The 25,324-nt window shown below is 39.4% G+C and overlaps 1 protein-coding gene and 1 non-coding gene across 2 annotated transcripts; both read right to left on the bottom strand.

Moving 5' to 3' along the window:
• Positions 1-452: 452 nt before the first annotated feature.
• Positions 453-1,252, bottom strand: LOC130957085 (uncharacterized). Its single transcript, XM_057883982.1, has 2 exons — positions 608-1,252; positions 453-467 (listed from the first exon to the last, which is right to left on the bottom strand). Exons 1-2 carry the CDS (start codon positions 1,250-1,252, stop codon positions 453-455), a joined length of 660 nt encoding a protein of 219 aa, XP_057739965.1.
• Positions 1,253-7,607: 6,355 nt separating this feature from the next.
• On the bottom strand, positions 7,608-7,711 carry LOC130958377 (small nucleolar RNA R71). Its single transcript, XR_009077502.1, has one exon. It is a non-coding gene; the product is annotated as a small nucleolar RNA R71 (small nucleolar RNA).
• Positions 7,712-25,324: the final 17,613 nt, after the last annotated feature.

Raw genomic sequence — 25,324 nt, 5'->3', positions numbered from 1 at the left:
CTCAAGACAATTATATCAAGGAATTGGCAAGATTGATTGTGATTAGAGAGATTGGATCACCAAGAAATTGGGATCCAATCAATTTCAATCCGCCATAGCTCTACTCAAATGATTGAGGAAGGAGTTGAGACTAATTGATTCGGGAAGGATTATTGTACCTCCAATCCCTGATGAATCACTTCTTTGAATTTCTCATTTTAGAGTTCTCTGATTTCCTGAAATTTACATTCTGTTACATTTCCCACCACCCAAATCCTTTTATAATTCATGCAATTTAAGTTTCTTGGCAATTTAGATTCTGTAATTTAGATTTCTTGCACTTTAAGATTCAGTCATTTAAGTTTCTTTCAATTTAAGTTTCAGCTCTTTTAATTTCTCGCACTTTAAGCGTCTGTCATTTAAGTTTCTTGCCCTTTGCTTTTCTGTCAATTTACCTTCTGCATTTTAATTTCTTAGCGATTTACTTTCTGTTAATCAAATTTCACCCAATTCATCAACTGTTAGCTTAACTAAATTCATCACCTAACTAAAGTTGCTTGATCCAATCAATTCTCGTGGGATCGACCTCACTCTTGTTTGTTTTACTACTTGATGCGACCTGGTATACTTGCCAGTTAGCTTGTGTGGAATCGTTTTTCCCCATCAATTCTCCCAATGATTCTGGTGGGTAACTCATAGCCTTGAACACGTTGAATACCATCTTCTCATCATGTAGCCTAAGGACCAGTTCTCCTTTTTGGATGTCGATGATGGCTCTAGTTGTTGCTAGAAATTGTCTTCCAAGAATGATTGAAGCTTTGGCCTCTTCCTCCATATCCAACACCACAAAATCTGCTGGGAAGATGAAGTCTCCCACCTTCACCAATAAGTCTTCTACTACTCCATGGGGGAATTTGAATGATCTGTCTGCTAATTGGGGAGCCATTCTTGTTGGTTTGGTTTTTTCAATCTTCATTCTGTTCATCATTCCTAAGGACATCAAATTAATGCTGGCTCCCAAATCACATAAGACCTTTTCCATAGTGATTTCTCTTATAACACAGGGGATTTGGAAGCCTCCATGGTCTTTCAGTTTCTGAGATAGCTTGTGTTGAAAGATGGCATTGCACTCCTCTGTTAACACAACTGTTTTATCATTTCTCCAGCTCCTCTTCTTTGTCATTAACTCCTTCAAAAAATTGGCATAGAGTGACATTTGCTCTAGTGCTTTAGCAAAGGGGATGTTGATTTGGAGTTTTTTGAGGATGGTCATTCTATGTTCGATATGGAGGCTTGAAGAAAGTGTTATGTGAGGTTTGATAGGGTCTTTGGTTGGGGTGTTGATAAGTAAAATTGCTGTAATGATTGCAGTTTTGAGGCCTATGGTCTTGGGTTTGGCTTTGCTGGCTTCCCTACCCAAATTTTGGGTGGTTCTTCCAACCAGGGTTGTAGGTTTTGGAGTGTGGATCATAAGGTTATCTTGATGAGTTTCCAACATAATTGGCTTGTTCCCAATCACATCCTTCCTCTATATTCACCCCAGCTGGTGGTTGGGTATTGACTGCTGCAACCTGATTTCTCTCCATCTGCTTGGTGAGTTCTGCCAATTGGTTGGTAATCAACTTATTCTGAGCTAGCAATGCGTCCATATGGCTTAACTCCATCACTTCTCTGTTGGTGCTCCGATCTGAGGCACAGAAGTACTCATTATTAGCCATTATTTCAATAATATCTATGGCCTCTTCTATGGTCTTCTTAGTATTTAGAGAACCTTCTGAAGAGTGGTCCATGGCTTTCTTTGCTTCTCTAGAAAGGCCTTCATAGAAAATGTACAGCTCTATGATACCAAGGCATCTTAGGCTAGTTTCACTAGCCTTTTTCATTTATTTTCATTAAGTTTCATGCACTTTCTTGAGCTATAAGCAAGTATTTGGATAAGAATTTCATTCATACCTTTATTCAATTAAACATGGTTATTTATGTACTTTTTCATAAGATTTATGCAAATTTTACTTGATGTTATGAATGATGTAAACATCTTGTGGTTATAGCAAAGTTTGATGCAATTGTTTAATTGATAATAGGTGGAAAAGAGGCTGAGAAATGGCAAGCAAGCAAGCAACAAAAGGCCATGGAAAGAAGCAGAGGAATGGCAAGCAAGCAAGCAACAAAAGGCCATGTAATGGAGCAGAGGAAGCAACGTTGGTGGCCAAAGTTGGTTCACCAATGTTGCCTCAAAAGTTGAGGAAGAGGGGCCATTCAACGTTGGTTACCAAAGTTGGCTCACCAACGTTGCTAGGCAATGTTCAATGCAACGCTGGTGGCCAAAGTTGGCTTACCAACGTTGCAGGCAACGTTATGCAAATTTGGTGCCAACGTTGGAGGGAACGTTGGTGAACCAAAGTTACCTCTAACGCCTGCGATAAAAATTTCAAATATATAGTTGAAAAATTTGTAGTGACGCATACGCATGAATGTGCATTTTTGGCAATCTCGTGAATGTGTGAGCGATGCATATGCGCAAAATGCTATTTTGACGCGTATGCGTGGGCGACGCATACGCGTGGGCGGAAGAACATTGGTGCACCAACGTTGAGTCAAATGTTGATGGCAACGCTCAAATCATTTTTTACACAACGTTTGACCCAATGTTTTCTCATAAACGTTGGTCACCAATGTTGATACTGGCTCCACTATAATTGAGCACCATGCAAAGTATAAACGTTAGTTACAAATTGTCCTTCCTCGACGTCATTGAGAGCCACTTTAACTTGCTTCGACAAAGGCCAAAAGCCCAATCCAAAGACTTGAAGATTGAATAAAGAAGGTGTATAAATAGCATAGAGTTTAAGTTAGTTAAAGGCAGAAAGTGAGGGACCCAAGATTTGGAACTCTGATTCTTTTTTTTTTCTAGTTTCTTTACTTTTCCTGCACTTTTTCTCTTTTGATTTGAATTGAGCTATGATGAACTAAACCCCACTTCATTGGATTAGGGAGCTCTATTGTAATTCAATGGATCAATAATAGTTTTCATTCTGCTTCTTCTTTCTTTTCTCTTGATTTTCTTGAAAGCTTTCGATCTTCATTCAATTGAACAATTATCTTGGAAGAGAAATTGCTCATACTTGGATTTACTCTGAACATTGGAAGAGGAATGAGGAAATCATGCTAGAAATACTTTCTCATGTTGGACTAGGTTGTGGTTTGGATGGATATAGTGACATATAATCCTATTGATACTTTGATCTACAAAAACATGTGGTATAATCAGTCATACTTCATCTCTTCCCATGAGCAATTAGATCAAGGAATTGGGCAATTGTTCAAGCTTAGAGAGATTGAATTGCTAAGGAATTAGAATTCAGTCACCTAAGATTGCCAAGAGATCAATGAATGCATTGATTGAGGAAGAGATGAGAATGAACTTGATCCGGAGAAATGCAACATCTCCTAAGCCCAATGAGCTTCCCCACTTTTGATTTTTCCCATTCTTTAATTTCTGTTGTTTACATTTATGCTTAATCAATCCCATTCCCATTTAAGTTTCTGCAATTTAATTTCTGCTCTTTACATTCTGCAATTTAATTTCAGTTATTTACATTTCTTGCTATTTACATTTCCCACCATTTAATTTTCTACAATTCTCAATTCAATTTTTCTTAGTTCAACTATAACACTCCTCTAATTAATGTTGCTCAACCAATTAATCCCTGTGGGATTCAACCTCACTCTATTGTGAGTTTTTACTTGACAACAATTCGGTATACCTGCCGAGGGAAATTTGTTGAGAGAAAGATTTTCGTGCATCAAGTTTAGGGCACCGTTGTCGGAGATTGATTTTGCATTGACAATGATTAAATTGGAGGATATCTAGATTGAACACTTTCTTTTCTTTTGTTAATTAGTTTCAATTTCAGTTGTTTACTTTTATTCTCTGCAATTTAAGCTATTTTTCTTTGTTTATTTACTTTCTAGCACAGTAATCCACTAACTGTTTGATCAATTGCACTAACCACTCTAACCATCATATTTTTAAGAGTAACTTATCCACTTGTTGGTTGTTTGTGTTTGCTGAGTGTATGACAGATAGAAGAGGAGGAGCCTTAACTTTTTTGACAGTGAACCTGAGAGAACCTTCCTTAGACTAAGGAGGGAAGCAAGAGGTAAAGGCATAGTTGGTGAAGAAGAGTTGAAAGAAGATCTAGACGTTGCTATCGAGGAAGAAGTTCACAACCATGTTAGAAAAGGTGCTGGTAACCATGTGATGAATGGACTTTTGTGTGGTCTAGAATTTCATTAATGAAATCTCATTGCAAGTATAGTTTCTAAACCAACAATAATCTTGTCATGGAAAAATCTGCATTCTAGAGTAAAACGCCAGAAACACGTCACAAACCAGAGTTAAACGCCAAAAACACGTTACAACTTGGCGTTTAACTCCAAGAGAAGCCTCTGCACGTGTAAAGCTCAAGCTCAGCCCAAGCACACACCAAAGTGGGCCCCGAAAGTGGATTTCTGCATTTAGACTTATTTCTGTAAACCCTAGTAACTAGTCTAGTATGAATAGGATATTTTACTATTGTATTAGACATCTTTGGATTATTATTGGATTACCTTATGATCCTTTGATCACGTTTATTGGGGCTGGCCATTTGGCAATGCCTGGACCATCACTTATGTATTTTCAACGGTGGAGTTTCTACACACCATAGTTTAAGGGTGTGGAGCTCTGCTGTACCTTGAGTTTCAATGCAATTACTACTATTTTCTATTCAATTCAGCTTATTACTGTTCTAAGATATTCGTTGCACTTTAACATGATGAATGTGATGATCCGTGACACTCATCATCATTCTCACCTATGATCGCGTGACTGACAACCACTCCTGTTCTACCTTAGACCGAGCGTGTATCTCTTGGATTCCTTAATCAGGAACTTCGTGGTATAAGCTAGAACCCTTTGGCGGCCATTCTTGAGAATCCGAAAAGTCTAAACCTTGTCTGTGGTATTCTGAGTAGGATTCAGGGATTGAATGACTGTGACGAGCTTTAAACTCGCGATTGTTGGCGTGGTGACAAACGCAAAAGAATCAAGGGATTGTATTTCGACATGATCGAGAACCGACAGATGATTAGCCGTGCTGTGACAAGAGCATTTGGACCATTTTCATTAAGAGGATGTGATGTAGCCATTGACAACAGTGATGCCCTACATACAGCTTGCCATGGAAAGGAGTATGAAGGATTGAAGAAAGGTAGTAGGAAAGCAGAGATTCAGAAGGGACAAAGCATCTCCATACACTTATCTGAAATTCCCATCAATGATTTACATAAGTATCTCTATCTTTATTTTATGCTTTATTTATTATAATTTTCGAAAAACCATTATAACCTTTTGAATCTGACTAACTGAGATTTACTAGATAACCATAGCTTGCTTCATACCAACAATCTCCGTGGGATTAACCCTTACTCACGTAAGGTTTATTACTTGGATGACCTAGTGCACTTGCTGGCTAGTTGTGCGAAGTTGTGACAAAGTGTGATTCACGTTTGAGAGCGCTACCAAGTTTTTGGCGCCATTGTTGATGATCACAATTTCGTGCACCAAGTTTTTGGTGCCGTTGCCGGGGATTGTTCGCGTTTGGACAACTGACTGTTCATCTTGTTGCTCAGATTTGGTAATTTTCTTTTCAAAAAGTTTTCAAAAATCTTTCAAAATTTTTTTATTTGTTTGATTTTTTTCTAAAAATAATTTTCAAAAAAAAAAATAATAAAATCATAAGAACCAAAAATATTTTGTGTTTCTTGTTTGAGTCGTGAGTCAATTTTTAAGTTTGGTGTCAATTGCATGTTTTAAAAATTTATGCATTTTTCGAAAATTTTATGCATGGTGTTCTTCATGATCTTCAAGTTGTTCTTGGTAAGTCTTCTTGTTTGATCTTGATATTTTCTTATTTTGTATTTTTTGTTATTTTTCTTATGCATTTTTGCATTCATAATGTCTAAGCATGAAAAATTTCTAAGTTTGGTGTCTTGCATGTCTTTCTTTTCTTGAAAATCTTTCAAAAATAAGTCTTGATGTTCGTCTTAATCTTTAAAGTCTTCTTGGTGTTCATCTTGACATTCATAGTGTTCTTGCATGCATCATGTGTTTTGATCCAAAATTTTCATGTTTTGGGTCATTTTTATGTTTTTCTCTCTCATCATTAAAAAAATTCAAAAATAAAAAAAATATCTTCTCCTTTTTCCTCTTATAAATTTCGAAAATTTGAGTTGACTTTGTCAAACATTTTTAAAACTTAGCTATTTCTTATAAGTCAAGTCAAATTTTCAATTTTAAAAATCCTATCTTTTCAAAATCTTTTTCAAAAATCAAATCTTTTTCATTTTTCTTTTATGATTTTCGAAAATTTAAAATTATTTTTCAAAATCTTTTTCTTATCTTTATTTCAAAATTTCGAAAACTTTACTAACAATTAATGTGATTGATTCAAAAAATTTGAAGTTTGTTACTTTCTTGTTAATAAAGGTTCAATCTCTAAATTCTAGAATCATATCTTTTAGTTTCTTATTAGTCAAGTAATCAATTTTAGTTTTAAAAATAAAATCTTTTCCAAAATATCTTTTTCAATCATATCTTTTAAAAAATTTGATTTCAAAATATCTTTCCTAACTTCTTATCCTTTTGTTTGTTTCTTATCTTTTTCAAAACCACATAACTACTTTCTTCTCTCTAATTTTCGAAAATTACCTTCCTCTTTTTCAAAATTTTCTTAATTAACTAATTGTTTCAAATTTTAATTTTAATTTTGTTTCTTCTCTTAATTTTCGAAAATCACTAACCTATCTTCAAAAATTAAATAAATAAAAAATAATTTTCGAATTCTCTCTCTCATCTTCTTCTATCTATTTATTCATCCACTAACACCTCTCTTCTACTGAAGAATTCGAACTCACTCTTCCCCCTTGTGTTTGGATTCTCACCTTTTTCTTTTTTTATTATTTTCTTCTTCTACTAACATAAAAGAATCTCTATACTGTGACATAGAGGATTCCTCTTCTTTTTCTGTCCACTTCTTTTTCATATGAGCAGGAGCAGGGACAAGAACATTCTTGTTGAAGCAGATCTGGAACTTGAAAGGACTCTGAAGAAGAAGCTAAGAGAAGCTAAAGCACAATAATCCAGAGAGAACGTTACAGAGAATCTCAAAAAAGAGAGAGACATGGCCGAACCCAATAACAATGGTGGAGGCTCAAGGAGGATGCTAGGTGATTATACTACACCTACTTCCAAGTTTGATGGAAGAAGCATCTCAATCCCTGCCATTGGAGCAAACAATTTTGAGCTGAAACCTCAACTAGTTGCTCTAATGCAACAGAACTGCAAGTTTCATGGACTTCCATCAGAAGATCCCTATCATTTTTTAACTGAGTTCTTATAGATCTGTGAGACTGTTAAGACTAATGGATTAGATCCTAAAGTCTACAGGCTCATGCTTTTCCCTTTTGTTGTAAGAGACAAAGCTAGAACATGGTTGGACTCACAACCTAAAGATAGCCTGGACTCTTGGGATAAGCTGGTCACGGCCTTCTTGGCTAAGTTCTTTCCTCCTCAAAAGCTGAGCAAGCTTAGAGTGAATGTTCAGACCTTCAAACAAAAAGATGGTGAATCCCTCTATGAAGCTTGGGAAAGATACAAGCAGATGACCAAAAGATGTCCTTTTGACATACTTTTAGAGTGGACCATTTTGGATATATTCTATTATGGTCTATCTGAGTTCTCTAAGATGTCACTGGACCATTCTGCAGGTGGATCCATTCACCTAAAGAAACCGCCTGCAGAAGCTCAAGAACTCATTGACATGGTTGCAAATAACCATTTCATGTACACTTCTGAGAGGAATTCTGTGAGTAATGGGACGCTTCAGAGGAAGGAAGTTCTTGAAATTGATGCTCTGAATACCATATTGGCTTAGAACAAAATGTTGACTTGATTTCTCAAAGTCTGAATGGATGGCAAAATGCATCCAACAGTACTAAAGAGGCATCTTCTGAAGAAGAAGCTTATGATCCTGAGAACCCTGTAATGGCAGAGGTAAATTACATGGGTGAACCTTATGGAAACACCTATAATTCTCCATGGAGAAATCATCCAAATTTCTAATGGAAGGATCAACAAAGGTCTCAACAAGGCTTTAATAATGGTGGAAGAAACAGGTTTAGCAATAGCAAGCCTTTTCCATCATCTTCTCAGCAACAGACAGAGAATTCTGGGCAGAGCTCCTCTAGCTTAGCAAACATAGTCTCTGATTTGGAGGCACAAGTGGGCCAGCTGAGTAAGAAAATCACTAAAACACCTCCTAGTACTCTCCCAAGCAATACTGAAGAGAATCAAAAAAGAGAGTGCAAGGCCATTGACATAGTTAAAATGGCCGAACCTAGAAAGGAAGGGGAGGACATGAATCCCAATGAGGAAGACCTCATGGGATGTCTCCCAGACAAGAAGGAGTTCTCTATTGAGGAACTAAAGGAATATGAGGCTCATATAGAGACCATAGAGATTTCATTAAACCTCCTTCTGCCATTCATAAGCTCTGAAAACTATTCTTCTTCTGAAGAGGATAAAGATGTAACTGGAGAGCAAGTTGCTCAATAACTAGGAGCTATCATGAAGCTGAATGCTAATTTGTTTGGTAATGAGACTTGGGAAGATGCTCCTCCCTTGCTCATTAGTGAACTAGATACATGGGTTCAGCAAACTCTATCTCAAAAGAAACAAGATCCTGGTAAATTCTTAATACCCTGTACCATGGGCACCATGAGTTTTGAGAAAGCTCTGTGTGACCTGGGGGTCAGGTATAAATCTTATGCCACTCTCTGTAATGGAGAAACTAGGGATCTTTGAGGTGCAGGCTGCCACATTCTCATTAGAAATGGCAGACAAGTCAATAAGACAAGCTTATGGATTGGTAGAGGATGTGTTGGTAAAGGTTAAAGGCCTTTACATCCCTGCTGATTTCATAATCTTAGACACTTGGAAGGAAGAGGATGAATGCATCATCCTTGGAAGACCCTTCCTAGCCACAGCAGGAGCTGTGATTGATGTTAACAGAGGAGAATTAGTCCTTCAATTGAATGGAGACTACCTTGTGTTTAAGGCCCAAGGGTATCCATCTGTAAACATGAAAAAGAGGCACGATAAGCTTCTCTCAATACATAGTTAAACATAGCCGCCACAATCAAACTCTAAGTTTGGTGTTGGGAGGCCATAACCAAACTCTAAGTTTGGTGTTGAACCCTCACATTCAAACTCTAAGTTTGGTGTTGGGAGGACCCAACAATGCTCTGAACATATGTGCAGCTCTATGAGAGCTCACTGTCAAGCTATTGACATTAAAGAAGCACTTATTGGGAGGCAACGCAATTTTTATTTATCCATATTTTTATTGTTCTTTTATGTTTTATTAGGTTCATGATCATGTGGAGTCACAAAACAAATACTAAAATTTAAAACAGAATCAAAAATAGCAAAGGAAACAGCACACCCTGGAGGAAGAGCTTACTGGCGTTTAAACACCAGTAAGGAGCATCTGGCTGGCGTTCAACGCCAGAATAGAGCATGAATCTGGCGTTGAATGCCAGAAACAAGTAACAGTCTGGCGTTTAAACGCCAGGATTACACCCTGAGGAGAGCTAGCGTTAAACGCCAGAAACAAGCATGAAACTAGCATTCAACGCCTGAAATATGCTGTAGACTGGCGTTAAACGCCCAAAACAAGCATAGAGCTGGCGTTGAACGCCAGAAACAAGCATCAATCTGGCGTTGAACGCCAGGATTGCATACAGAGGGCATTTTACACGCTTTATTGGTGCAGGGATGATAAATCCTTGACGCCTCAGGATCTGTGGACCCCATAGGATCAACTCAGGATCTGTGGACCCCACAGGATCACCTCAGGATCTGTGGACCCCACAGGATCCCCACCTACCTCAACCCACCTTCTCTCTTCTTTACACAATCCAATAACACTCTTCCCCAAAAGCCCTTCACCAATCACCTCAATTTCTCTTCCCCATCACCTCTTCACCACTCCCATCCATCCACTCTTCCCTATAAACCCCACCTACCTTCAAATTCAAAATCCTTTTCCCACCCAAACACACCCTTTTGACCGAACCTACTACCCTCTCCCTCCACTATATAAACCCCTCCATCCTTCTTTATTTTCACACATCACAACCCTCTTTTCTCCCCCTTGGCCGAAACACAAACCTCTCTCATTCTCCTTCATATCTTCTTTTTCTTCTTCTATTCTTTCTTCTCTTGCTCGAGGGCAAGCAACATTCTAAGTTTGGTGTGGTAAAAGCATAGCTTTTTTTGTTTTTCCACCTCCAAGTCATAGGAGATGGAGAGATTCATCTCAAAGGTCCATCAAGACCACTTCTATGATCTTGTGCCAAAAAGAAGGTGATCCCTGAGGTCCCCTTCATGCTCAAGAAAAATGAGTATCCGGAGATCCGACATGAGATCCAAAGAAGAGGTTGGGAAGTTCTGACCAACCCTATTCAACAAGTCAGAATCTTAATGGTTCAAGAGTTATATGCCAATGCAAGGATCACTAGGAACCATGATCAAAGTATGAACCCACATCCAATGAATTATCTTACAATGGTTCGGGGAAAATACTTAGATTTCAGTCCGGTAAATGTAAGGTTGGCGTTCAACTTGCCTATGATGCAAGAAGATGCATGCCCCTACACTAGAAGGGTTAACTTTGATAAAAGGTTGGACCAAGTCCTTATGGACATATGTGTTAAAGGAGCTCAATAGAAAAGAGACTCAAAAGGCAAGCCGGTTCAATTGAGAAGACTGGACCTTAAGCCTGTGGCTAGAGGATGGTTGGAGTTCATCCAACGTTCCATCATCCCCACTAGCAACCAATCCGAAGTCACTGTGGATCGGGCCATCATGATCCATAGCATCTTGATTGGAGAGGAAGTAGAAGTTCATGAAGTAATCTCTCTTGAATTCTACAAAGTAGCCGAAAAGTCCTCCACCATGGCAAGGCTAGCTTTTCCTCATCTTATTTGCCATCTATGCTACTCAGCTGGAGTTGTCATAGAAGGAGACACCCTCATTGAAGAGGACAAGCCCATCACTAAGAAAAGGATGGAGCAAAAAAGAGAGTCTGTCCATGGATCTCAAGAGACGCATGAGGACACTCATCATCAAGAAATCCCTGAGATGCCTCAAGGGATGCACTTTCCTCCAAACAACTATTGGGAATAACTCAATACTTCTCTAGAAGGATTGAGTCATGATATGAACCAATTAAGGGTGGAACACCAAGAGTACTCCATCATTCTCCATGAGATTAGAGAAGATCAAAGAGCTCTGAGGGAGGAGCAACAAAGGCAAGGAAGAGACATAGAGGAGCTCAAGGACATCATTGATCCTTCAAGAAGAAGACGCCACCATTACTAAGGTGGACTCATTCCTTGTTCTTATTTCTCTATTTTTCGGTTTTTATGCTATATGTTTGTCTATGTTTGTGTCTCTACTTCATGATCATTAGTGTTTAGTAACTATGTCTTAAGGCTATGAACAATTCCATGAATCCTTCACCTTTCTTAATTGAAAAATGTTTTTAATTCAAAAGAACAAGAAGTACATGAGTTTCCAAATTGTCCTTGAAATTAGTTTAATTATATTGATGTGGTGACAATACTTTTTGTTTTTTGAATGAATGCTTGAACAGTGCATATTTTTGATCTTGTTGTTTATGAATGTTAAAATTGTTGGCTCTTGAAAGAATGATGAACAAGAGAAATGTTATTGATAATCTGAAAAATCATAAAATTGATTCTTGAAGCAAGAAAAAGTAGTGAAAAAAAAGTGGCGAAAAAAATATAAAAGAACAAGAAAAAGCAAGCAGAAAAAGCCAATAGCCCTTAAAACCAAAAGGCAAGGGTAAAAAGGATCCAAGGCTTTGAGCATCAATGGATAGGAGGGCCCAAGGAAATAAAATCCAGGCCTAAGCGGCTAAATCAAGCTGTCCCTAACCATGTGCTTGTGGCATGCAGGTCCAAGTGAAAAGCTTGAGACTGAGTGGTTAAAGTCGTGATCCAAAGCAAAAAGAGTGTGCTTAAGAGCTCTGGATACCTCTAACTGGGGACTTTAGCAAAGCTAAGTCACAATCTGAAAAGGTTCACCAAGTTATGTGTCTGTGGCATTTATATATCCGGTGGTAATATTGGAAAACAAAGTGCTTAGGGCCACGACCAAGACTCATAAAAGTAGTTGTGTTCAAGAATCAACATACTTAACTAGGAGAATCAATAACACTATCTAAACTCTGAATTCCTAGAGATCCCAATCATTCCAAACTTCAAAGGATAAAGTGAGATGCCAAAATTGTTCAGAAGCAAAAGGCTACAAGTCCCGCTCATCTAATTAGAACTAATATTCATTGATATTTTGAGATTTATAGTATACTCTCTTCTTTTTATCCTAATTGATTTTCAGTTGCTTGGGGACAAGCAACAATTTAATTTTGGTGTTGTGATGAGCGGATAATTTATATGCTTTTTGGCATTATTTTTAGGTAGTTTTAAGTATGATCTAGCTACTTTTAGGGATGTTTTCATTTGTTTTTATGCAAAATTCACATTTCTGGACTTTACTATGAGTTTGTGTGTTTTTCTGTGATTTCAGGTATTTTCTGGCTGAAATTGAGGGACCTGAGCAAAAATCTGATTTAGGCTGAAAAAGGACTGCTGATGTTATTGGATTCTGACCTCCCTGCACTCGAAATAGATTTTATGGAGCTACAGAACTCCAAATGGTGCGCTCTCAACGGCGTTGGAAATTAGACATCCATAGCTTTCCAGCAATATATAATGGTCCATACTTTGTTCGAGCTTAGACGACGCAAAATGGCAATCAACGCCAGTTCAATGCTGCATTCTGGAGTAAAACGCTAGAAACACGTCACAAAACAGAGTTAAACGCCAAAAACACGTTACAACTTGGCGTTTAACTCCAAGAGAAGCCTCTGCACATGTAAAGCTCAACCTCAGCCCAAGCACACACCAAAGTGGGCCCCGAAAGTGGATTTCTGCATTTAGACTTATTTCTGTAAACCCTAGTAACTAGTCTAGTATAAATATGATATTTTACTATTGTATTAGACATCTTTGGATTATTATTGGATTACCTTATGATCCTTTGATCACGTTTATGGGGGCTGGCCATTTGGCCATGCCTGGACCATCACTTATGTATTTTCAACGGTGGAGTTTCTACACACCATAGATTAAGGGTGTGGAGCTCTGCTGTACCTCGAGTTTCAATGCAATTACTACTATTTTCTATTCAATTCAGCTTATTCCTGTTCTAAGATATTCGTTGCACTTGAACATGATGAATGTGTTGATCCGTGACACTCATCATCATTCTCACCTACGAACGCGTGACTGACAACCACTTCTGTTCTACCTTAGACTGAGCGTGTATCTCTTCTCTTGGATTCCTTAATCAGCATCTTCGTGGTATAAGCTAGAACCCTTTGGGTGCCATTCTTGAGAATCTGGAAAGTCTAAACCTTGTCTGTGGTATTCCGAGTAGGATTCAGGGATTGAATGACTGTGACAAGCTTCAAACTCGCGATTGTTGGGCGTGGTGACAGACGCAAAAGAATCAATGGATTCTATTCCGACATATCGAGAACCAACAGATGATTAGCCGTGCTTTGACAAGGGCATTTGGACCATTTTCACTGAGAGGATGGGATGTAGCCATTGACAACAGTGATGCCCTACATACAGCTTGCCATGGAAAGGAGTATGAAAGATTGAAAAAAGGTAGTAGGAAAGCAGAGATTTAGAAGGGACAAAGCATCTCCATACACTTATCTGAAATTCCCATCAATGATTTACATAAGTATCTCTATCTTTATTTTATGCTTTATTTATTATAATTTTCGAAAAACCATTATAACCATTTGAATCCGCCTAACTGAGATTTACTAGATGACCATAACTTGCTTCATACCAATAATCTCCGTGGGATCGACCCTTACTCACGTAAGGTTTATTAGTTGGATGACCCAGTGCACTTGCTGGTTAGTTGTGCAAAGTTGTGACAAAGTGTGATTCATGTTTGAGAGCGCTACCAAGTTTTTGGCGCCATTGTTGATGATCACAATTTCGTGCACTAAACAGCCTCAGTAGGCTAACTCTAAATCCAAGGAAGATTATAATTGGGAGATGATGAGGAGTTTTATACAGGAAACCAGAGCCTCCATTAGAAACTTGGAAGTGCAAATGGGCCAGCTGATCAAGAAAATACCTGAGAGGTCTGCAAGTACATTTCTAGGTGATACAGTGGTGAACCCAAGAGAAGACTGCAAGGTTATTCAATTGAGAACTGGTAAAACAGCTGGCTCTGAGACAAGGGCCAATGAAGAGCTAGTTGAAAAGAAAGCTCCAGAAGAGAAAAAGGAAGAAGTGGAGCACGCCCCTCCAAAGCGTGCAGACAACCCGTTCCCTGACTCTCTAGACACGTATCCTACATTGCCAAAGGCTCCTGAATACAAGCCAAAAACGCCATATCCTCAGAGACTTCAAAAGGCTTCCAAAGAAAAGCAGTTCTCTAAATTTTTTGATGTCTTCAAGAAGCTATAGATCAACATTCCCTTTGCAAAGGCTCTTGAGCAAATGCCTTTCTATGCTAAATTTATGAAAGAACTGTTGACCCACAAGAGGAATTGGAAGGAACAAGAAACAGTGGTGTTAACCAAGGAATGCAGTGCCATTATTCAACACAACCTTCCTGAGAAGATGCAACATCCAGGGAGCTTTGTAATTCCTTGTACCATTAGAGATGTCACCATTCAGAGAGATTTATGTGACCTTGGAGCTAGCATCAATCTCATGCCATTTTCAATGATGAAAAAGCTTCAAATTGAGGAGGTAAAACCCACTCGTATTTCTCTTTAACTTGCTAATCTTTCTATTAAATTATCTGTGGGTGTTGTTGAGGATTTACTTGTTAAAGTAGGACCATTCATCTTTCCTATTGATTTTGTTAAACCATAGTAGTGTGCACCAAGTTTTTGGAGCCATTACTAAGAATTGTTTGAGTTATAAAAAGTGTAAATCACAATTTTGCCTATCAAGTTTTTGGCGCCGTTGCCCGGGATTGTTCGAGTATGGACAACTGACTTTTCATCTTGTTGCTCAGATTAGGTAATTTTCTTTTCAAAAAGTTTTCAAAAATCTTTCGAAATTTTTTTCTTTTTTTTCGTTTTTCCAAAATTTTGTGTTTCTTGTTTGAGTCTAGTGTCAATTTTTAAGTTTGGTGTCAATTGCTTGCTTTTTAAAAAATTTATGCATTTTTCGAAAATTTCATGCATGGTGTTCTTCATGATCTTCAAGTTGTTCTTGACAAGTCCTCTTGTTTGATCTTTATGTTTTCTTGTTTTGTGTCTTTTGTTGTTTTTCATAGGCATTTTTGCATTCATAGTGTCTAAGCATTAAAGATTTCTAAGTTTGGTATCTTGCATGTTTTTCTTTTCTTGAAAATTTTCAAAAATAAGTCTTGATGTTCATCTTGATCTTCAAAGTGTTCTTGTTGTTCATCTTGACATTCATAGTGTTCTTGCATGCATCATGTGTTTTGATCCAAAATTTTCATGTTTTGGGTCATTTTTGTGTTTTCCTCTCTCATCATTAACAATTCAAAAATAAAAAATATATATATCTTTTCCTTATTTCTCTCAAAAATTCGAAATCTTTGGGTTGACTTAGTCAAAATTTTTTTAAATTAGTTATTTCTTGTTAGTCAAGTCAAGATTTCAATTTTAAAAAGTCCTATCTTTTCAAAACTTTTTCAAAATAATCTTTTTCATTTTTTTATGATTTTCGAAAATTTAAAAAAATATTTTTCAAAATCTTTTACTTAATTTCATTTCAAATTTTTGAAAACTTTGCTAACAATTAATGTGATTGATTAAAAAATTTGAAGTTTGTTACTTTCTTGTTAAAAAAGGTTCAATCTTTAAATTCTAGAATAATATCTTTTAAGTTTCTTGTTAGTCAAGTAATCAATTCTAACTTTAAAAATCAAATCTTTTTCAACCATATCTTATCCAATCATATCTTTCCTCTCTCTAATTTTCGAAAATTACCTCACCCTTTTTCAAAATCTTTTTTTTAATTAACTAATTGTTTCAAATTTTAACTTTAATTTTATTTCTTCTCTTAATTTTCGAAAATTACTAACCCTTTTTCAAAATTAATTTTTGAAATTCTCTTTCTCATCTCTTTCTATTTATTTATTTCATTACTAACACTTCTCTTCATCTTAAAATTTCGAACCCCCTCTTCTTCTATGAGTTCGAATTTTCCTCTTTTCCTTCTTGTATTCTTTTCTTCTTTTACTAATATAAAGGAATCTCTATACTGTGACATAGAGGATTCCTCTTCCTTTTCTGTTCTCTTCTTTTTCATATGAGTAGGAGCAAGGACAAGGACATTCTTGTTGAAGTAGATCCTGAACCTGAAAGGACTCTGAAGAAGAAGCTTAGAGAAGCTAACGCACAACAATCAAGAGAAAACCTTAAAAAGAATCTCGAAAAAGAGAGAGATATGGCTGAATCTAATAACAATGGTGGAGGCGCAAGGAGAATGCTTGGTGATTTTGCTACACCTACTTCCAAGTTTGATGGAAGAAGCATCTCAATCGCTGCCATTGGAGCAAACAATTTTGAGCTAAAACCTCAACTAGTTACTCTAATGCAACAGAACTGCAAGTTCCATGGACTTCCATTAGAAGATCCCTACCAGTTTTTAACTGAGTTCTTGCAGATCTGTGAGACTGTTAAGACTACTGAAGTAGATCCTAAAGTCTACAGGCTCATGCTTTTCCCTTTTCCTGTAAGAGATAGAGCTAGAACATGGTTGGACTCACAACCTAAAGATAGCATGGACTCTTGGGATAAGCTGGTCACGGCCTTCTTGGTTAAGTTCTTTCCTCCTCAAAAGCTGAGCAAGCTTAGAGTGGATGTTCAGACCTTCAAACAAAAAGATGATAAATCCCTCTATGAAGCTTGGGAAAGATACAAGTAGATGACCAAAAGGTGTCCTTCTGACATGCTTTCAGGGTGGACCATTTTGGATATATTCTATTATGGTCTATCTGAGTTCTCTAAGATGTCACTGGACTATTTTGCATGTGGATCCATTCACCTAAGGAAAACGCCTGCAAAAGCTCAAGAACTCATTGACATGGTTGCAAATAACCAATTTATGTACACTTCTGAAAGGAATTCTGTGAGTAATGGGACGCCTCAGAGGAAGGGAGTTCTTGAAATTGATACTCTAAATGCCATATTGGCTCAGAACAAGATGTTGACTCAGCCAGTCAACATGATTTCTCAAAGTCTGAATGGATGGCAAAATGCATCCAACAGTACTAAAGCGGCATCTTCTAAAGAAGAAGCTTATGATCCTGAGAATCCTATAATGGCAGAGGTGAATTACATGGGTAAACCCTATGGGAACACCTATAATTTCTCATGGAGAAATCATCCAAATTTCTCATAGAATGATCAACAAAAGCCTCAACAAGGCTTTAATAATGGTGGAAGAAACAGGCTTAGCAATAGCAAGCCTTTTCCATCATCTTCTTAGCAACAGACAGAGAATTCTGAGCAGAGTCCCTTTAGCTTAGCAAATATAGTTTCTGATCTGTCTAAGGCCACTTTAAGTTTCATGAGTGAAACAATGTCCTCCATCAGAAATTTGGAGGCACAAGTGGGCCAACTGAGTAAGAAAATCACTAAAACTCCTCCTAGTACTCTCCCAAGCAATACGGAAGAGAATCCAAAAAGAGAGTGCAAGGCCATTGATATTGTCAATATGGCCGAATGCACAAAAGAGGAGAAGGACGTGAATCCCAGTGAGGAAGACCTCCTGGGACATCCTCTGAACAAAAAGGAGTTCCAAACTGAGGAACCTAAGGAATCTGAGGCTCACCTAGAGACCATAGAGATTCCATTGAACCTCCTTTTACCATTCATGAGCTCTGAAAACTATTCTTCCTGTGAAGATGATGAAGATGTAACTGAAGAGCAAGTTGCTCAATATCTAGGAGCCATCATGAAGCTGAATGCCAAGTTGCTTGGTAATGAGACTTGGAAAGGTGAACCTCGCTTGCTCATTAGTGAACTAGATACATGGGTTCAGCAAACTTTACCTCAAAAGAAACAAGATCCTGGTAAATTCTTAATACCCTGTACCATAGGCACCATGACCTTTGAGAAGGCTCTATGTGACCTGGGGTCAGGCATAAATCTTATGCCACTCTTTGTAATGGAGAAACTAGGGATCTTTGAGGTACAGGCTACCACATTCTCATTAGAGATGACAGACAAGTTAATAAGACAAGCTTATGGAATGGTAGAGGATGTGTTAGTGAAGGTTAGAGACCTTTACATCCCTGCGGATTTCATAATCTTAGACACTAGGAAGGATAAGGATGAATCTATCATCCTTGGAAGACCCTTCCTAGCCACAGCAGGAGCTGTGATTGATGTTGACAGAGGAGAGCTAATCCTTCAATTGAATGGAGACTACCTGGTGTTTAAAGCTCAAGGATCTTCCTCTGCAACCATGGAGAGGAAGTGTTCCGAGGGTTACCTGAAACTGTAGGTCGATCTTGGATGAGATCGTCTGTGTTGGTCGGAACCGACGTGTCCGGCTGGTGGGTATCGGCCGGAGCTGGTGTGTTCGACTTGTTGGACTTGGTGGTGGTGTTGATCCTTCGTCCCAGAAGGGTGGGGGGTACCTGTAAGAGACTCCAATGCTTAAGTTAGCAAGGGTATTAAGCAGGTATTGAGTAGAATCAGAGTATAAGTTATACCTGGGTGCTCCAGTGTATTTATAATGGTGAGATGTGGCCTTCTGTGGATAAGATAAGTTAGTTATCTTATCTTTATCTTATGTTTAAGTGAGGTCATCTTATCTTTAAGGAAACCGCTCTTCTCTCTGTAGGCTTGGGCCGCCTTAGGATTTGGGGCGTGTTCCTCTATTTGGGCCCTTTGTTTGGGCTTTCCTGTGACTTGGCCGAGTTCTTTGAGAAGAGGTCGGGTTGTCCTGACCTGAAGAGGTCGGTCGCTTTGCCTGTAGAACATCCCGGGTCGGATAGCTCGGCCCAGGGTATGAACAGTGCCCCTGCTTGAGCTCGGTCTTCTCTTTTTGAGGCCGAGTCCTTGACTTCGGTCCTTCTTCGGTGAAGTCGAACTCAAGCATTTTGTCGATTCCTTTGCAGCAACTTTTGAATGTAGAACATTTTCCTCTAAAGGCGCGCGTTTTTATATCAACGCTTTGCTTTGGGAACGTAAAAGGGTTTATTACCTTCATTAATTGGTATTAATTGCCCCGTTTTCTCCTAGCTTTTATTTTGAATTTTCTCTCAAAAAACGGATTCTCTTCTTCGCTTTTCTTCGTAACTTCTCCCTTTACTCTCTCATTTTCTATTTCTTCCGTAACTTCTTCCTGCAATGTCTGTTCTGTCATTGCTCTCGGTGGAAGAGGGGTGATTACCAGATTTTCTCCTTCTATCTTTGCGGTTTTTCGCTTCGAGGGGTGGCTTTGTTGCTTCTGCTCTTCGGCTCTCCTTTCGAGATTTTTCTTCTATTTCTCCAGGTTCGATTTTTCTTCCTCTGTTCTTTTATATGTCGGTAGAAAGTTTGAATTTTGCTCAGAGAAAGTTGGGATCTTTCTGTTTTTACCATGCCTGATTGTTTGCGTGTTCTGGATTTTCTTCGTTTTTTGGTGCGAGTCTTTTGCTTTTCTCATTGCTTGAATCTTTTCTTAGGGCTTTTGCATGTTGTCGCCGCTTCTGGTTGCGCCTTTGATGATGATTTTTGCTTGGTTCTGAAAAAGTTTGCGTCTTTGGTGATTTTTTGCTTGGCATTTTTGATGTTTGATAATGCTTTTTGCTGATAGGCTGTAGAAAGGTGGTGACTTTGTGTTTCCTTTGTTTCCTTTGAGACTTTGTTTTCTTTCTGATGAGTGCCGGGGCGTAAGTTGTAGAAATTTCTTGAATCCTTGCTTTGTTATTGCCTCCAAAGGATGCCCCAGGACTTTGGTTTGAGTCTTGGGATTTTCCTTTTCGTGGTTTCATCATCTGAGAAGTCTTGACCGAGTTGTTTTCTCCCTATCCGAGATATTTGTAGTAACCCCTATCTTTTTTTCTTACTTGTAGGATTTAGTTGGCCTCATGTCTTCTCGCAATAACATTGTAGAGATGTCTTCCAGAGTTCCCGAGGGGATGTCCGATTGGCTGGACTCCCTTGTTTTGTTGTGTGTTTCCGTTGTGGATTCTGAATTTTGCACAGAGCTGAGGAAGCGTCATAGAATTTGTAGTGACAATGCTTGCGAGGGGGATTACGAGCTTGTTGCTCCTGATTCTGATGAGAGGGTTTGCTTTCTGACTTCCATTGAGAGGGAGCGTCCCATCTTCTATGCCTATGAATACTTTTTCAGCCAGTTGAATGTTACTTTTCCTTTTACTACTTTTGAAACCGACCTGTTGTGGTCGTGTAATATAGCTCCATCCCAGCTTCACCCCAATTCCTGGGATTTTATTAAAATTTTTCAACTTCTCTGCCGTGAACTAGATGTAACACCTTCCCAGACTCTGTTTCTTTACTTGTTTATTTCTGCCAAGCCTGGCGGTTCTTCAAAAAAGAAGGCTTCTTGGGTTTCTTTCCGGTCCGCCCAGGGCCATAAAGTGTTTGCGATGTATGACGAGTCCTTTAAGGACTTCAAGAACTACTTCTTTAAAGTTCGAGCTGTCGAGGGGGCCCGCCCCTTTTTTCTTGATGAAAATGACGAGCCTGCTTTTCCTCTAGAGTGGCAAAAGAATGTAAGAGTGCCACGTTACACATGGGAAATGCTTAGTGAGGTTGAGTGGGCCTTTGTAGTTGTTCTTGAAGATTTGTGGGGGAAGCCTCCCCATCTGGATACGAAGAGATTTTTGAGTGATCCATCTTTGGTTCTGGCTGCTTTGGGTACTGTCTGCTTTATTTTATACTTGCTTTCCGAGCTTTTTTCTTCTTCTATGTTGTAATTTGTCTTTTGTGGTTGATTTTGTGTTCTTCAAAGATGTCGAAAAATAATGACTCTATGAAGGCCTTCAAGAAGGCGAAGAAGGCAACTGCTGCTTTAAACATTTCGGCCAAGGCGGCCGGAGAGGGATCTTCCCAGGTTCCAGTTAAACCTCCTGTACCTAGTTCTCCCGGGCCGAGGAAAGCAATTCCTATTCCTCGGGTTCACTTGGTCGATCCTCCGTAATCTTCTGCTGCAGATCCTGGTGCCCCTCCTTGTAAGAAGCAAAAGTCATCCGAGCCCTTTAACCTGGATGCCCCAGATTTTGATGCTATCGAGTTTGTCGACCAGCAAATTGCCCCCTATGGTGGGCTTTCTATGGACGATGTTTCTCTTCTTCAGCATCTGGATTTTATCACTAAAAGTAGTGTGAAGATAGCTCATATGGGTGCCGCTATATTCCGAACAATTCAGGGGATTCCGATTCATGCCACAAAATTCTTTATGGAAGAGGCCAAGTCGGAATTTGATCGAATCAAGGGTCTGAAGGAGGAGTTGGAGGTGAAGTTGGCGAAGGTGGAGAAAGAGCTGGAGGGTGAGAAGGCCAGCTCTATTGCCCTTGCTGCTTCTTTGAAGCTGGCCGAAGACATGGCATTGAAACATAAGGATAGCTATGTCTCGGCTTATAGGGAATTGATGCATTTTCGGGAAGATTTGGAAACAGCTCGGGTTAATTATGGTGAGCTTCAAGGTCACCTTGTGGGTAGCGTAACTGCTGCCTCCGAGAACCTGATGGAGCAGTTCTGGGTTGTTGCTCCTAATGCCGACTTGACTCTCATCAGCCTGGACAATGTCGTGAGGGATGGTAAGATTGTCCTTGATGACCAGGATGATGATGAGGCTGATCCTCCCCCAGTGCCTTCTCTTAAGGTGTCGACTTCCTCTGTTCCTCCCGTTACATCTGATCTGGATTGCCAGACTCTGAACCGGGATGATGGAACCGTAGATGCCGTGCCCCTTCAGACTCGTCCTCCTTCCCCTTGTCCTGACGCTGCCAAGAAGGCTCCAGATGTTTGCTGATCTCTTTCTGGATGTATAGTTGGCCTGGCTTGTGAGCTTTTAAAACTTTTCATTGACATTTCCTAGTTGCTTGTTTAGCAACTTTTTATTTTGAAAAACAAAAAGTAGCTCGCTTTCCCTTCACGGTAGGTTTTGGTGGCCTTCCGGGCCTTATAATTTTTGTGGAGTAACAGAGGTAGTTTTTTTGACTTGGCACCATTTCAGTTTTTTACTGATGTTTGAAATCTTGTATTTCGATCTCTTCGGATTGCTTTGTTTTATTATTTGTAGCTTGGATCCTTTGAGGTTTGTGACTTACGGGTCCAACTTGTTTCTTGGTGGTTCTTTTGCGTTGGTCCCCCTTTAAGTTATTTCTGTAATCCTCTTTTTTGGACCTTTGTCAGGTCTCTTCCAGGGATTACTTTGATAACTTTTTAGTGGTAGGAGTCCGATTTGGTTATATCGGTCTCCTTTAAGTTATTTTTCGTAGTCCTCTTTCTTAGATCTTTGTCAGATCTCTTTCAGGGACTACTTGTATAACTTTTTTAGTGATAGGAGTCCGACTTGGTTATGTCGGTCTCCTTTAAGTTATTTTTCGTAGTCCTCTTTCTTGGATCTTTGTCAGATCTCTTTCAGGGACTACTTGTATAACTTTTTAGTTTTGGGCTGACTTTGTTATGTCAGGCCCTTCTAAGTTAAAGTAATCCTCTTTAATAGGGTTGGCCAGACCTCTTTCCAGGGTTTACTTATAACTTGGGTTGACTTGGTCCAACTTCTAAACGTCGGCCAGTCTTTAAGTTATTATATTAGCTATCCGTAAGACCTTGTCAGGTTCTTTTTTTGGATTGCTTTCGATAACTTCTTACATTATTCTGTGTTCATTATTGCTGATTTGTAGAAAATGGTTGGCGTCTTTAGATCGTCCTTTGGGTGAATCGCATTTTCACCTTTATCAGACGATTGTCTTTATCGTGGTCGCGCAGTGAATTTCTTTTTCACTTTCTGCCGACCTGTTGCTTTATAATCGGACGATGAATACTTCAAATTAATGCGTCTTGGAATCTTGTAGAATATCTAAATAAACTTTATTCAAAGAAAAAATGCAAATATATACATGTGGGAATTTCCTTGTCCCTTTAAGTCGGGTATGATCTAGATCTCTACATGGTGCCTCATTAAAAAACCTTTTCAGGAAAAAGAGCGCATCCATTTAGTGAGATCCTTTACCTTTTCTAACTGTAGTACCTTCTTAGGTTGCAGGCGTGCCATGGTCGATGAAGCTCTCGTCCATCAAGCTCGGACAGTCTGTAGTAGCCCTTCCCCAGTACTTCAATGACTCGGTAGGGTCCTTTCCAGTTTGCTGCCAGCTTTCCTACTCCGGGTCGAGCTGTTCCAATGTCATTTCTGATTAGGATGAGATCATTCTCTGCAAAACTTCTCGGCACTACCTTTAGATTATATCTGGAAGCCATTCGTCGTTTTAGAGCTTCTTCCCTGATTCGAGCTCTTTCTTGGATTTCGGGTAACAAGTCGAGCTCTTCTCTCTGAAGTTGAGAGTTTGCTCGTTCATTGTAGTGGACTACTCGGGGAGATCCTTCTTCGATTTCTATTGGAATCATTGCCTCCGCTCCGTATGCCAGTCGGAATGGTGATTCGTTTGTAGTAGAATGGGGGGTTGTTCGATACGCCCATAGGACTTGTGGGAGTTCCTCGGCCCAAGCTCCTTTTGCTTCTTGTAGCCTCCGCTTTAGTCCGGCCAATATGACTTTGTTGGCCGCTTCGGCTTGTCCATTGGCTTGGGGATGTTCGACGGAGGTGAACTGGTGTTTTATGTTCAAGTCGGCCACCAATTTTCTGAAGCCTGCCTCTGTAAATTGGGTACCGTTGTCCGTGGTGATGGAGTATGGTACCCCGAACCTCGTAATAATGTTCCTATATAGGAATTTTCGACTTCTTTGAGCGGTGGCGTTGGCCAGGGGTTCTGCCTCGATCCATTTTGTAAAATAGTCTACTCTTACTATGAGGAATTTTACTTGTCCCGATCCCTGTGGGAAGGGTCCGAGAAGGTCGAGTCCCCATTTCGCAAATGGCCAGGGTGAGGTCACGCTGATGAGATTTTCTGGTGGGGCAATGTGAAAGTTGGCATGCTTCTGGCATGGTGGGCATGTCCTTACAAATTCTGTAGCCTCCTTTTGTAGAGTTGGCCAATAGAATCCCGCCCGGAGTATCTTTTTGGTGGGAGCTTGCGCTCCGAGATGATTACCACAAATGCCACTGTGTACTTCCTCCAAGACTTCCTTTGTGTTGGAAGTAGGTATGCATTTTAGTAAAGGTGTTGATATCCCTCTTTTGTACAGCGTGTTGTTTATGATAGTGTAGTATTGTGCCTCCCTTTTCAGCCTCTTTGCCTCCTTTTCATCTGTAGGGAGTTCTTCTGTTTTGAGGTAGTTATTATGGGGGTCATCCATCCTTGATCCCGACCTATTATGGCTAGGATTCTTTCTTCTTCCGCTATTGACGGGTTCTGTAATACCTCCTGGATGAGGCTTCTGTTGTTGCCCCCTGGTTTGGTGCTGGCTAATTTTGAAAGGGCGTTAGCTCGGGCATTTTGCTCACGAGATATGTGGTGGATCCTATATTCACCGAGTTGTCCGAGCTGTTCTTTGGTTTTATCCAAATATTTTTTCATGGTTGGATCTTTGGCTTGGTAGCTTCCTGTTATTTGTGAGGTGATGACTTGTGAGTCACTGTAGATGTTGAGTTTTCGAGCTCCAACCTCCCTAGCCAGCTTCAGACCAGCTAATAGTGCTTCGTATTCTGCCTGGTTGTTTGAGGCCGGGAATCCGAATTTAAGGGAGAGCTCAAGTTGAGTTCCTTGGTTGCTTTCAATTATCACACCCGCACCGCTTCCTGTTTTATTCGAGGATCCGTCTACGTATATGTTCCATTCTATGGGGATTTCCGGGATATCTGTAAATTCTGCGATGAAGTCGGCCAGGTGTTGCGATTTGATTGCTATACGTGCCTCGTATTGGAGGTCGAATTCGGACAACTCGATTGCCCATTGTAGGATTCTTCGTGCTAGATCTATTTTCTGCAATATCCCTTTTATGGGTTGGTTGGTTCGAACTTTAATGGTATGCGCTTGGAAATATGGGTGAAGCCG

This window comes from Arachis stenosperma, chromosome 10 (assembly GCF_014773155.1).
Source record: "Arachis stenosperma cultivar V10309 chromosome 10, arast.V10309.gnm1.PFL2, whole genome shotgun sequence".
In the NCBI taxonomy this organism is placed as follows: domain Eukaryota; kingdom Viridiplantae; phylum Streptophyta; class Magnoliopsida; order Fabales; family Fabaceae; genus Arachis; species Arachis stenosperma.
The sequence above is the reverse complement of the archived record's forward strand: the minus strand, read 5'-3'. Positions and strand labels throughout refer to the sequence as shown.